General features: G+C 39.8%; 1 protein-coding gene across 1 annotated transcript in view; it reads left to right on the top strand.

Annotated features, from left to right (window-relative positions):
* USP10 (ubiquitin specific peptidase 10) overlaps window positions 1–12815 on the top strand; it is an 81333-nt gene that overhangs the window by 23742 nt on the left and 44776 nt on the right. The window contains exon 2 of the mRNA XM_026447264.1: window positions 10201–10269. Coding sequence (XP_026303049.1) covers window positions 10201–10269 — 69 coding nt within the window. The remainder of the gene's footprint in view (window positions 1–10200; window positions 10270–12815) is intronic.

The raw sequence follows: 12815 nt of genomic DNA on the forward strand, positions 1-12815 counted from the left end.
TACCTTCTGATCACATCCAAGGGTTTTTTTGGCCCTTTTTTTCCCCTTATAAACTTAAGATTTTGAAAAGTGGTGGATCACATGGTAGTTGTTAATGATTTTTCTCTAGATCAAAATAGATATTCCTTTAAAGTGTTCTGTAAAGCTTAATTCACTTATCTTGAATACATGTTATATTTTAAAATATAAGTTTAAGTGTTATACTTTAAAAGTAAGTGTTATTTCTTGATTATATTTATTTGAAGATTATATTTGAGAATGAAAGATGTACTCCTCGCTGGAACATCTCTGGTGATAATAAAAACACGAGAATAAAAACCATTCAGAGTGGTCAAGTTAAGACTGTCAGCCCACTGACATCTGGGGAGTCGCAATGATTGCTATATAGTATGGAGAAGTTATTCCTTGTCCTTAGAGCTTTTTGTTTGTGTGGGTTTTTTCATCTTCCTCTTCCTGAATTCATTTGTTCAACAAAGCTGTTTTGAGCACCTCCTCTATGCCAAGTGTACTGCATTAACTTCTGGCCAGACAAAGATGGAGCTAACTCGATTCTTGTACTTAAATCAGCTTTATGGAGGTATAGCATATGTGCAGTGAATTTCACCCATTTAAAGTGTATATTTCCATGAGTTTTAACAGACATACACATTTGTGTAATCACCTCCTTAATCAAGATACCAGTTCTGTCCTTCCCCAGAATGACATTGAGCCCCCTGGCAGCCTCTTCTTTTGTTCATCCTTGGCCCCAGCAAAGATAAAACTGCTTCTGTTACGGTTTCTTTTTTGTTGGTTTCTTCTTCCATTTCTTTTTTTCTTAAGGTCAGCACCAAGGTGATTGTAATGACTATGAAAATAGGTGGAATCTTGAACTTGTGCCAGGGCTAGCCCAGATAAAGTTGACTGAATTTACTCCCTAATTTATCTGCTCTGTTTCATACAGTAGCAATTGTACACTGCAGGTTATTCAATAATGAGGGCTGTCTGTATTACCTTGGTGTTTAGTACTAGTTAAGAGCAAAGCGAGTTAAAATTTAACGGCCATTTTGTAATACAGTTCTAATATAGACACAGGACTGGAAAGTTGGTAAAAGTGGGTTTCTATTAAGTGAATCATGCTTTCTAATTTGGCCATTCAATCTGAATTCAATCTAAAATTTCTGAATGAAATTTTAGCTCGGAATCTCCGTGAAAACACTTAATATACAGCCAACCTGTTGAAAACCATACTTTGAAAGGTAAAATGATTACTTTTTGATAACACTTTAATAGTAGAAATAGGATATGCAGACAGGCAGAGAAGTAGACACTCAGTTGCAGTACTTCGACATTTGAATTTCAAGGAAAGAGGTTGCCTGTGAGAGTGACTTTGTGATAGTTTGTCTGCTTTGTTCCCTTCTCAGGACCTCTCTGCCCCGAGAAAGTAAAGCAGAATTTTGCTGTAGCCCTGTTAGTGGGGGAAGAAAACTTCTCTTCCTGCCTCTTCCTTTGTCGGCTTCTGCCATTTGTGACACTTAGTGCAGCTTGCAGTTGGCTTGCACTGTAATAAAACTGTAAATGTCACCCTGCCCAGACCCCTGTGTGTGTTGTATTCAAAGTTTTACCCTCATAGTCTTGCATAGTTCCCGTGTGGATAGTTGATACTCAGTGCATGTTGTTAAATCAGTGAAATTCCTGCTGTGCATTCACTATTTGATGACAGTGTCATCTCCAGATGTCCTCAGAACCACCCACATCACCTTCTGAAGTTGAAAGCACACAGTAATTGTTCAGTAGATATCAGCTAGCACCCATTACTTACTGGGCTTTGATTCATAAAGCCTAGTAAAGAAATGAAAATTTTTCTTTTGATACAAGTACTGACCTTTCTTTAAAACTTTATTTTATTGAGATATAATTCACATGCTGTGGAATTTCTGTATTTCAGTATGCATATCAGTGGTTTTTAGTATATTCACAGAGTTGTGCAGCTAACACTGTAGTCAATTTTAGCATGTTTCATCATCCCTAAAAGAAAGCTCATGTTCATTAGCAACCCCGCCTCCCGCTCCCCCATTCTCTTCTCCTCCCAGCCCTTGGCAACCGTGATCTTTCTGTGTCAGGTAATTTGCCTGTTCTGGGCATTTCATATGAATGGAAGAAACAATTTATGGCTCTTTGTGTCTGGCTTTAACTTAATATAATGTTTTCGAAGTCATCCTGTTGTAGCATGCATTATTAGTCTGATGACTTTTTCTTTCTTTTTTTTCTTTTTTTTTTGAGATGGAGTTTTGCTCTTGTTACCCAGGCTGGAGTGCAAATGGCACAATTTCCACTCACTGCAACCTCTGCCTCCTGGGTTCAAGCAATTCTCCTGCCTCAGCCTCCTCAGTAGCTGGGATTATAGGCGCCTACCACCACGCGCAGCTAATTTTTTTTTGTATTTTTAGTAGAGAGGGGGTTTCACCAGTCTGTTCTCTAACTCCTGACCTCAGGTGATCCACCTGCCTCAGCCCCCCAAAGTGCTGGGATTACAGGTGTGAGCCACCGTGCCGGGCCTGTCTGATGACATTTTCAAACCTGTGTTTCTTAATCCTTTTTAGATCCAAGAGATCCTTTTGGAGATGGGAAGAGTTTTAGAGGTTGTCTGGTCCAACATGCCTTCATTTTATAATTGAGATTAAGGCTTTAATCACTCAAAACAGTCTATTGCTCTTTTCATGTTTCCCCAAATTCAGCTTATTTGGATGAGGAGAAGAGAGAGAAGACTTTATACTTCTCAGCTTCTTGTGTATTTTACTGTGACCTGGTTATACCATTTACCCCTGTGAGGCTTAGCTGTGCCTCTGTGAATGGGGGATTGTTCTTGGAGATTGGTCATAGTTGTCCACCTGCCTCGGAAACTGCAAAGTACAAATGCAATAGCAAAGTATTTATGTTCTTACCTCAAGGCTGATCTCCTATTTCCATCAGTCCTTTTGAAGGCAGAGAATGTTAATGTGGAGTAACCTACATATTTATTCAAATTTCCGGAGATGAGACTTTCAGAATACTGTGCTGCAGCGCCCCCTAGTGCCATGCTGTACTGATAGTCCCCAGTGTCTCCCAAAGCCGAAAGTGGTGTTTTCCCACAGTTCCCGCGGGAGAGCTGTAGCCCGCAGGTTGTGCAAGTGAACATTAGAGGTCTTTCCTCCTTCTCACCTTCCTTGGGCTGAGATGGAGGAATGTATCTTTATTTCTGAGGGCAAGGTCTTTGTTTTTCCTTTAGCGGGAACACTGGTTTTCCCCACTTTGTCTAAACCTTTGCCCAGGGTTTCTAAACTCAGGCCCTCTGAGGGCTGTGGTGGCCTCCATACCCCTCCAGAAGGTAAACTGAGCCAGCCAGCCAGGAGGCTGTGCTTCAGGAAGTAAGGTGTCTTAAGTTCCCATCCCTGCTGTGCTGTGGGCTTGCACCCCTTTTCTTGAAGTGTTTCTTGTATATTTTTTTCCACATCCTCTTGAGAAAGGATCAGAAAGTAAAGATGTGAACAGTGAGAGTTTTAAAAGCCTGGGATGGAGGCCGGGTGGGATATGAGGGGAAATGCTGGAGGGGAATAGCTGCTAGAGCTCACAGTCTTACTTCCCCTAAAAAGGGGAAGAAATGCCTCAAGCCCTTGTAGTTTGCTCCCCCGAATCACAGGCATTTCTGTACCGTCCCGCCCCTGGGCATTTCCTATGCAACCTCAGGACGCGGTTGTTACTGCTTTCTGGTTCCTCCTTTTGACCCCAGTGTTGTGACTCTGGCAGGGTTGCTGAAACCTTAGGTGGCTTCACAGTCTTTCCTTAAGACGGTATTTGGTGTAGCTGTGGGAAGGGCAGAGTTAATTGCTGCAGTGTCACATTTTCTGTAGTGTGGCATGGCTGACAGGGCCTCCAGTTACCTGCTTTTATTTTAGTTGTATGACAGCTACCAATATGTCCTAGGCTCTGCACTTTCTTTGAAATTACAAGAAAGAATAACTTATTCCTGCTTTTTAGTCTCCCATGTGAACTGAATTGTTCTGTATTTTATATGGCTCTGTTATGGGCAAAACTAATTCATGTCATCAGTGGCATTTCCTTCTCCACTAGATTGTAAATCCTGTGAAGTCAGACACCGAGTTATTTTCATCTTTATTTTACCCAAACACCTACAATTTTCCCCGCTCATGTAACAGCCTTTGAAATAAGTTAATCTTCCGGAGGAGAGAAAACACTAAACAGTCAAACATAAGGAGAGGGTAAAGGTTTTCCTCATAACCTCACAATTTTCAGTGTTAGCTTTAAAAAAAAAAAAAACTCTTTATTTGGAAAGTTTCAAACTTGAAAAGTTGTGGAAAGAAAAATAGTACAAAGAACCCCCAGATAGTCCTTTACCCAGATCCACCTGTTGTTAAGATTAAACCCGTTTGCTCAGTCATTTGTGTGTGCTCGAGTTCTCTGTCTCTGCACATACACACTCATACTGATACACAAGCTTGCAGACACACAGACGTGGGCTAACACATGCAAATATACAGACATACAATGTTTTTCTGAACTCTTTGAGATTTGAGGGAAGATTGCATACACTCTAGCCCCTTGCTCCTAAATTCTTGAATGTGTATTTCCTAAGAATAGGCATATTCTCTTAAATAACCACAGTAAAACGTTACCACTTTCACAAATTTACATTGATGCAATACTTTTTTCTAACCTACTGTCCGTATTCTAATTTTGGGAATTGACCACGTAACGTCCTTTCTAGAATTTTCCCTTCTAGCACAGGATACAGTGTAGGGTCCGGAAATGCATTTAGTTGTCGTGTCTCTAGCTTTTTGTAGTCTGGAAGTTTCCCACAGCCTTTCAGGATATTATTGACTTCTTTCATCAGCATTTCTTCTCCCCTCTTTTGGTAACATTCCTCATTTTACCAAACACCTAAAATAACTTTTGATTGGAAATTAGGAAGGCTTTTGGAGAAGGAGATGGTGAAACCAGAACATTTTAGTAGCAATTGGCTGTCCTGAATTTCTGTGATAAACTTTTTGGTGTCACAAACATGCCTTGCTTCAACGTTTAGTCAGATGTCATTTTAGTTAAATAATTGTCACTCACTGGTGTTTGCCATATATTGAATAAATTGCATACATAATTGAAATATATTGAGTAAATATTTGGCCTTTTTTCCTTTTTTTTTCCTCACTGTCGCCCAGGCTGGTGTGATCTTGGCTTACTGCAACCTGTGCCTCTCGGGTTCAAGCGATTCTCCTGCCTCAGCCTCCCAAGTAGCTGGGACTACAAGCATGTGCCACCACGGCCGGCTAATTGTTTGTATTTTTAGTAGAGAGGGGGTTTCACTGTGTTGGTCAGGATGGTCTCGATCTCCTGATCTCGTGATCTGCCCACCTTGGCCTCCCAAAGTGCTGAGATTACAGGAGTGAGCCACTGCGCCCGGCCTCCTTTTGTAGTTTTATCAAAATTATAATTTTTGTCCACTCACTGATATTTGCTATTGAATAAATATTTGGCCATTTTTCCTTTTGTAATTTTATCAGCATATCAAAAAATTAGCTTTTTTCCTCCCAATAAAGTTGTCATATTCTATTTTATAAGCAGCACCTTTTTTTTTTTTTTGAGACAGAGTCTTCCTCTGTCATTCAGGCTAGAGTGTAGTGGCACAATCTTGGCTCACTGCAACCTCCACCTTCCAGGTTCACGTAATTCTGCATCAGCCTCCCAAGTAGCTGGGATTACAGGCACCCGCCACCATGCCCGGCTAATTTTTTTATTTTTAGTAGAGGGGGGGTTTCACCATTTTGGCTAGGCTGGTCTTGAACTCCTCAGGTCAAGTGATCTGCTCGCCTCGGCTTCCTGAAGTGGCGAGATTACAAGCGTGAGCCCCCATGTCTGGCCAAGCAACACTTTGTCTTCTGGAATAGTGTTGATAGTAAATGCTGCTTCATTGTACGGCTTTGACTGATGCATGTGATTTTGTTAAATACGAAAATGTCTTAACCTTCACATATATATAGATTATTTTGTCATTCATAATCCGTGTTTGAATGGTTACCATGCCAGCTTACTTTGCCTAGAAAGAAATATTTATCATTTTTCAAAATGTGCATTGCAATTCTAAGAAATTCCTTTTTATTCTTAGGATTCCGCTAGCTTGTGATATCAGTGACTTGTCTTTTATTGACGTTTGATAGTTCACTCCCCAAATAGAGGATTCCTTTATGTGTAGTTATTGGATTGTATCAGAATTCCTGCTTGAGTATAAGTTATATATGTATTGGCACATAAGAAAAAGATACATGTCGTTTATCTGCTATGAGCATATGGGGAATACTCATTGTGCGGGAGATGGAAGTTCTAACCACGGTTCCCCGGGAGGCTGAAGGCCTTGCAGAGATACTCTTAAACCCATGGCACGGACTTCTTAGCAGGTTCCTTTGTTCTTTCAGTTACCAAATCGAAAGGACAGGTTTTCAATATTGGTGACGTGTAACTGCTCACTTTTAAGAGCTCATGCATTTAAGGATTAAAATATGACTCACGTGTATTTTGATGGAGTCATTTAGTGAGCTGTGTGAGCCAGTGTTAAGGAAATCAAGCTGGAGTTCAGAACAGGCGTGGCTAGCCATTTGTCAGGTGTTAAATGATAGTTTAGGGTTGCATCATCGGTAGTCAGCAGTTACTTATGGTGTAGTTTTTGGGTGACACATTTTCATCAAGTCCTAACCTGTTGTCAATGAGATCTTGAAACTAACATGCTTATGAAATTATGTCTGTGCAAAATGGGTGTGTTTGAAGAGTTGTAAGGTGATGTCTGTTGTTTGTGTTTACTTTTTATGGTTAATGTTTTGAATAAAGTATACAGTTCAAAAAAAAAAAAACAAACCTCCAAAAGACATGCTAGGAAATCCCCTCCACTCCTGTCTGCGTCCACTCAGCGCCCCTGCCCCGGAGGTGAAGGGTCACATTTCTTCTTGTTGATCTTTCCAGTGTCTCTTTATGCAGACACAAATATCTGTATTATTAACAAACACAAATATGTTATTAATAGCAACACAAATAAATATTCTATTTTCCCACCTTTTTTACACTGAGAGTATTTTCTTCTTTTAACAGTATTTTGAAAATCTCTCGGTGTCTATACCTAAAGTTCTTCCTCATTTTCCCCCAGTTAATTTTGTAATTAGGTTGAAGGTACATATCTGTGGAGAAATTATTGACATGAAGTTATAATAAAAACAGACTTAAAATCTATAACAAATTTTCTCAGATACTTTAAAAATAAAGACTTAAGTAAAACGAATACATTTGAAAATAATAGGACAAAAGAAATTCGCTGAACCCTTTCTGAGCATTCCAGCTCATGTCTTGAGGGCGTTTGCCGCTGATTCATGCTGAAGCCACTTGGTGTCTGCATTTGAAACAGGAAGTGTGTGTTAGTGGCTTGGAATCCTCTTTTCTCCTCCTCTCCTCCTTTGCTGCTAAGATTTTTATCAAATCATTTGGATTTTTAGTTTTCTTACTGGATTGACCAGATCTAAAGACTTTAGACTGTATACGAACTCAAATAAGAAAGTGTGCTTAGAGGTATGATTTGAATAAACATGAAATGTTTATTATTTTCCATTGTCTAGGAAGAAAACCTTCCTAAAGAAAATACCTAATATTCCTGCAGAACATTCTGATTTCTTATCCTTAGGTATCTTCCCCACATTCTGAAGTAAAAAACCTTTCTTATTAGTCATAAGATAAAATGGATAACTTTTAAGATAGCATTTCTACTATCTTTTTTTTTTTTGAGACAGAGTTTCTGTCACCAGGCTGGAGTGCAGTGGCTCAATCTCGGCTCGCTGCAACCTACACCTCCTGGGTTCAAGTGATTCTCCTGCCTCAGCCTCCTGAGTAGCTGGGACTACAGGTGCACGCCACCACACCTGGCTAATTTTTTGTATTTTTGGTAGAGACAGGGTTTCACCATGTTAGCCGGGACAGTCTTGAACTCCTGACCTCACCATCCGCCTGCCTTGGCCTCCCAAAGTTCTGGGATTACAGGCATGAGCCACCACGCCTGGCGTACACTTTTTTTGTGTTCTAACTGCTCCTTGCAGAGCAGGACTACCCACCATAGGCAACGTGCACTGAGTAGCGTCCCTTCTACTATTGATATTAAACAGAACAGCATGATTCTAGTTTATTTATTCTTAATATTTGCATTAAACTTCACAGCTGCCATATGTTTCTTGGATTTTACTTCTTTATCATTCTTGTATTTCTCGAATTCATTTTCTGGAGTTCTTAAGCAGTTTTCTTCCCTCCCCACAAGAAAAAGGTGTATGTGACAGAAAATGTTCTTTCTCTTTTGCACTTGAAAAGTAATTTACAGAATTCTATGAAAAAATACTTGGGCATTCTAGGAACAAAATCCTTTTTTCTCGGAACTTTCAAAATGTTGCCCCATCGCCTTATATAGCCTTGTTGATTTTGCTATTAAGACATTCTGTCGAGTTTTTTAATTTAGTGATTTAAAATTAATAATCTAATTTCCATGAATACTTTCATGATCTCTGATAGCTCCTTTTTTTTGTGATAGTCTGTGCTCATTTTTTCTGCTTCCTTTTAGCCTATAGAATTTTCCCTTCCATTGCTTTGAGGGTTTCTTAGTGAAATTCATATCATCTTTTCCCAGTGTTGGTGACGAGAAGAAGGTGTAACCGTTCAGTGACGGTATTTCAGAAGATCATTTCTGAGCCATTTTGAGGCTCTGTTTATTTTCACTACTGCCGTCAGTAATTTCTGTGTAGACTTTTGCAAGTATGTGTAAATATTATATGAAAACTTTTTTGTTCTTAATGTGTATTTATAGTTTTGGTAGATGTTGTCAAAGAGCTCTCCAGAAATGTTTTCTCTGTGCATTCTTATGAGTAGGGTATTGTATTTAGTGGCCATTTATTCACATTTACAATAATAATGAGTGTTATTCATTTATGTAATATTTAGTTACTGGTTATTTTTGAGTCACTTGGCTTGTAAATTTCCCTGCAAGTTACTAGACTGTTTAGTTCCATTAGAACGGAGGAACCACACTCTGCTTACCATTTTTATACACAATACTGATAATACGTGGGCATTTAGTAGGTTCTAAATAATTATTGATTAGATGAATGAATCAGTGCTTCCTCCACTGTGGAAATCTAGTCATGCTAATTCTTCTCAGTGACTTCTTTTTTTTTTTTTTTGAGATGCGAGTCTGGCTCTGTTGCCCAGGCAGGAGTGCGGTGGCACGATCTCAGCTCACTGCAACCTCCGCCTTCCGGGTTCAAGCGATTCTCCTCTCTCAGCCTCTGGAGCAGCAGGGATTACAGGTGCATGCCACCATGCCCGGCTAATTTTTATATTTTTAGTAAAGATGGGAGTTTCACCATGTTGACCAGGCTGGTCTCGAATTCCTGACCTTAAGTGATTCGTCCATGTCAGCCTCCCAGAGTGCTGGGATTATAGGCGTGAGCTCCTGCGCCAGGCCTCAATGACTTGTTTCTTGGAGCTCCATGGAGAATATGAACTGGTAGGCACTTGCCAGACTCACATCCATGCAGTTTAACCACTTCGTTTTCCAGAAAGTCACACTCTGAATTCTGTGAAGTCAGGGCTTGCAACAAGGGCTTTGTCTGTCTGATAATATGTGTATCTGTGTGTCCTGTGGAAATGCATTTTTAAACTAAAAAGTTGTATAGATATTTTTAAAGATCATTAATCAGGATCATTAACATTTTCCTTTTTTGGATTTCCTTGTCTTCCCATTTGAACCACATTTTCTGCTTTTCTTTAGTATGTTTGACAGAGAAAACGGAAATGGAGGTAGTGGCATGAGTCAGCAGAAAGGTAAATGGAACAACTGGCAGTATTTGTGAACCAATAAAACTCTCCTGCAAGCAGGACTCGACAAGTTTGGCATACAAAATTGACTTGTTTCAAAATAAGCTTTATCAGTTTCATAGTGTTCTTGGACAATTTGTAGGAAAGGTTCAGAAGTATTTCTTTCATATAAACAACCTAGAACTCTTGAGTTGCAGATCCTCTGTTTAATTGAGAAAGGATCTTGGGGGTTATGGCCCAAATGTTGCATAGGATTGTTAAAATATGTAGCATTTTTTCTGAAAGTATATAATTTGTATATTTTATGTGATCAGTGGCTCTCTTGTTTTTTTTCAGTATATTTTTGGAGATTTTAGCCCTGATGAATTCAATCAGTTCTTTGTGACTCCTCGATCTTCAGTTGAGGTAAGACAAAACTGTGTTTCAGTGAGTACATGGGTAGATACAATTAATAGTTATGTTTCTATTTTAATTTTTTAAATAAAGAATTCCAATGTAGAGAAAAATATGGAGACTGATATGAGAAATGCCTCAACCCACCAGCTAGATTTGGCTGACATTTGATTTGGCATTTTGCTGTATTTACTTTATTAGACTTTGAAAAGCAAATAAAGCATGACAGATGCAATTGAAGCCTCCTTTGGACCTCTCTTCCATTGCTCCCCAGAAGTAACTACTCTGCTGAAGTTGAGAAATATTGGTCCTGACTGGTTTTCACCTTTTATCATATATGTGTATATCACCATAATCAATTGTAGTGTTTTATGTGCTTTAAAATGTCACATAAATGGTATACTGTGTTCATCATTTTGTCGTTTATTTTAAGCTAACGTTGTATTCTTTATGCTGAGAAATGTGTTCTTGTTCTTTGATTTCCATTGCTCAGTACTACTGATTGAACACACCGCAATTTGCTTACGTATTTTCCTGTCGATGGCCATTTAGGTCTCTAGTTCAGCCGTTAAAGATATTGCAGTCAATGTCTTTATCATGTCTCCTTGTGTCCCTCTGTGGGCTCCTCTGGGACATAGACCTGGGAATGGAATTACTGGGTTTGTGGACTGAGCCTCTTTAGTTTTACTAGAGACTGCTAGTTTGCTATCTAGGATTTTTAACAGTCTGCATTCCTATCATCAGTGCATGGGAGTTTTCTTGTTGGTATTTAAAAAAAAAAAAAAATCTTGCTAACTCTTGGTGTTGGCATATTTAAAATTTTTGTGAATCTGATGTGTAGTAAATGGATTCTCATTGTTTTAATCTCCGTCTCCCAGATTACAAACATCTGGGCGCTGTTTCGTTATCTTCACATGTCTACTGGCAATACGGATGTCCTCTTCTGTGAATTACTTGATTTATATTCCTTGTCCATATTTTTAAATCAAGTAGCTTGTCTTTTTCTTACTGATTTTAGGATTAATCTTTGGTTTATAAGCATCTGTTCCTAGCATGAGGGTTTTAAGCTTCACGTTAGGCACCTTTTGGGGGTTGGGTTTTTTGGTTTGGTTTTGTTTTGTTTTTTGCTGGATAAGAGGAGTACACTTTTAACTTTAATGTCAACTGAATTGATTTTTTTCTTTATAGTTTGTGGATTTTTAGTTTTAAAAATATCTTTAGGAAATTCTTCCCATCCTTGAGATAGTGAAGACATTTGTCTGTTTTCTTCTAAAAGTTTTCAGATTTTGTTTTCACACTTCAGTGAGTATCGAGCACTGACTTCTGCATACATGTGAGGTGGCATCCAACTCCCTGTCCCTGTGGCCCTGGCAGGTGCCTCCGCACCATTCATTGGGAACTCAGCCCTCAGCTGTCCCGTCAGCCCTGTTGGGCAGCGCATCTCCCCTGGTTCCGAGTGTGCTATTCTGTGGGCCTGTTGCTTATCTCTATATAAACACCACACATTTTATTTTATTTTTTTATTTCTATTTTTTTTCTTTCTTTCGAGACCGAGTCTCACTTTGCCCAGGCTGGAGTGCAGAGTGCAGTGGTGCAATCACAATTCACTGCAGCCTTGACCCCCCCCCGCCCCCCCGCCCTACCTCAGTGGGGGTCCTCACGCTCCGGCCCCTGAGTAGCTGGGACTACAGGTGTGTGTCACCAGGCCCGGGTCATTTGTGTGTGTGTGTGTGTGTTTTTGTTTTTTGTTTTTTTTTTAGTAAGGGGGTTTTGCATTTTTCCCCCCATCACACTGATGTAACCATACATTTTAGTTGCTACTGGTTTTCTCAAGTGTGTGCACATGTGGATGGGTGTGTGTCTGTTTGCAAGTGAGTAGACAAAAACTTGAGTTTTCACGGGATAGGAGAGTGAAAAGTGCGCCGTATTTCAGGTCTGAAGGCCTGGGGTCGCTTCAGCTCTGCCACAGGCTCGGAGGGCTTGGGCACGTTCTTTCCTTTCAGGCCTCCCATTTTTTTTCTCTTTTGTTTTTTAAATTGAAAAAATGCAGAATGCTTATTCACGTCACGGAAATGTTGGGAGATCAGCTAATGTATGGTCCGATAGCTAGTGAGTAACAGATGTCAGTAGAAATGGATGTAAAGGGTTCAGATGGTAAGTTATGCCAAACCTTTTATTCGCAGTAGACATGACTGTGTCTCATGAAAATGCGTTCGAGCTTCAGAACTCGTAGTGTGTCTGGCCTTATTTGGACTTTTCTGTTTTTCTTATTTTTGAGCATACAGTGAAGTTTGGAGGGGTATGAAAAGAGTTTATCAAAATCACAGTAACCTGAGAAAGGGAAATACAGACTTAAATTAACATAATTGGATTGAGTTACTTTTCCCAATCTTCAGGAGTCTGAATTATAATAGCATGTAATTACACAGGAACTCACTTTCCTGGGGCAGCATGTGGTTGGGCCTGTGGGTGTGTGAGTGGCAAGGGCGTGTCACTTGGGCCTGTGGGTGTGTGAGTGGCGAGGGCATGTCACTTGGGCCTGTGGGTGTGTGAGTGGC

Source organism: Piliocolobus tephrosceles, chromosome 17, assembly GCF_002776525.5.
Source record: "Piliocolobus tephrosceles isolate RC106 chromosome 17, ASM277652v3, whole genome shotgun sequence".
Classification (NCBI taxonomy): Eukaryota; Metazoa; Chordata; class Mammalia; order Primates; family Cercopithecidae; genus Piliocolobus; species Piliocolobus tephrosceles.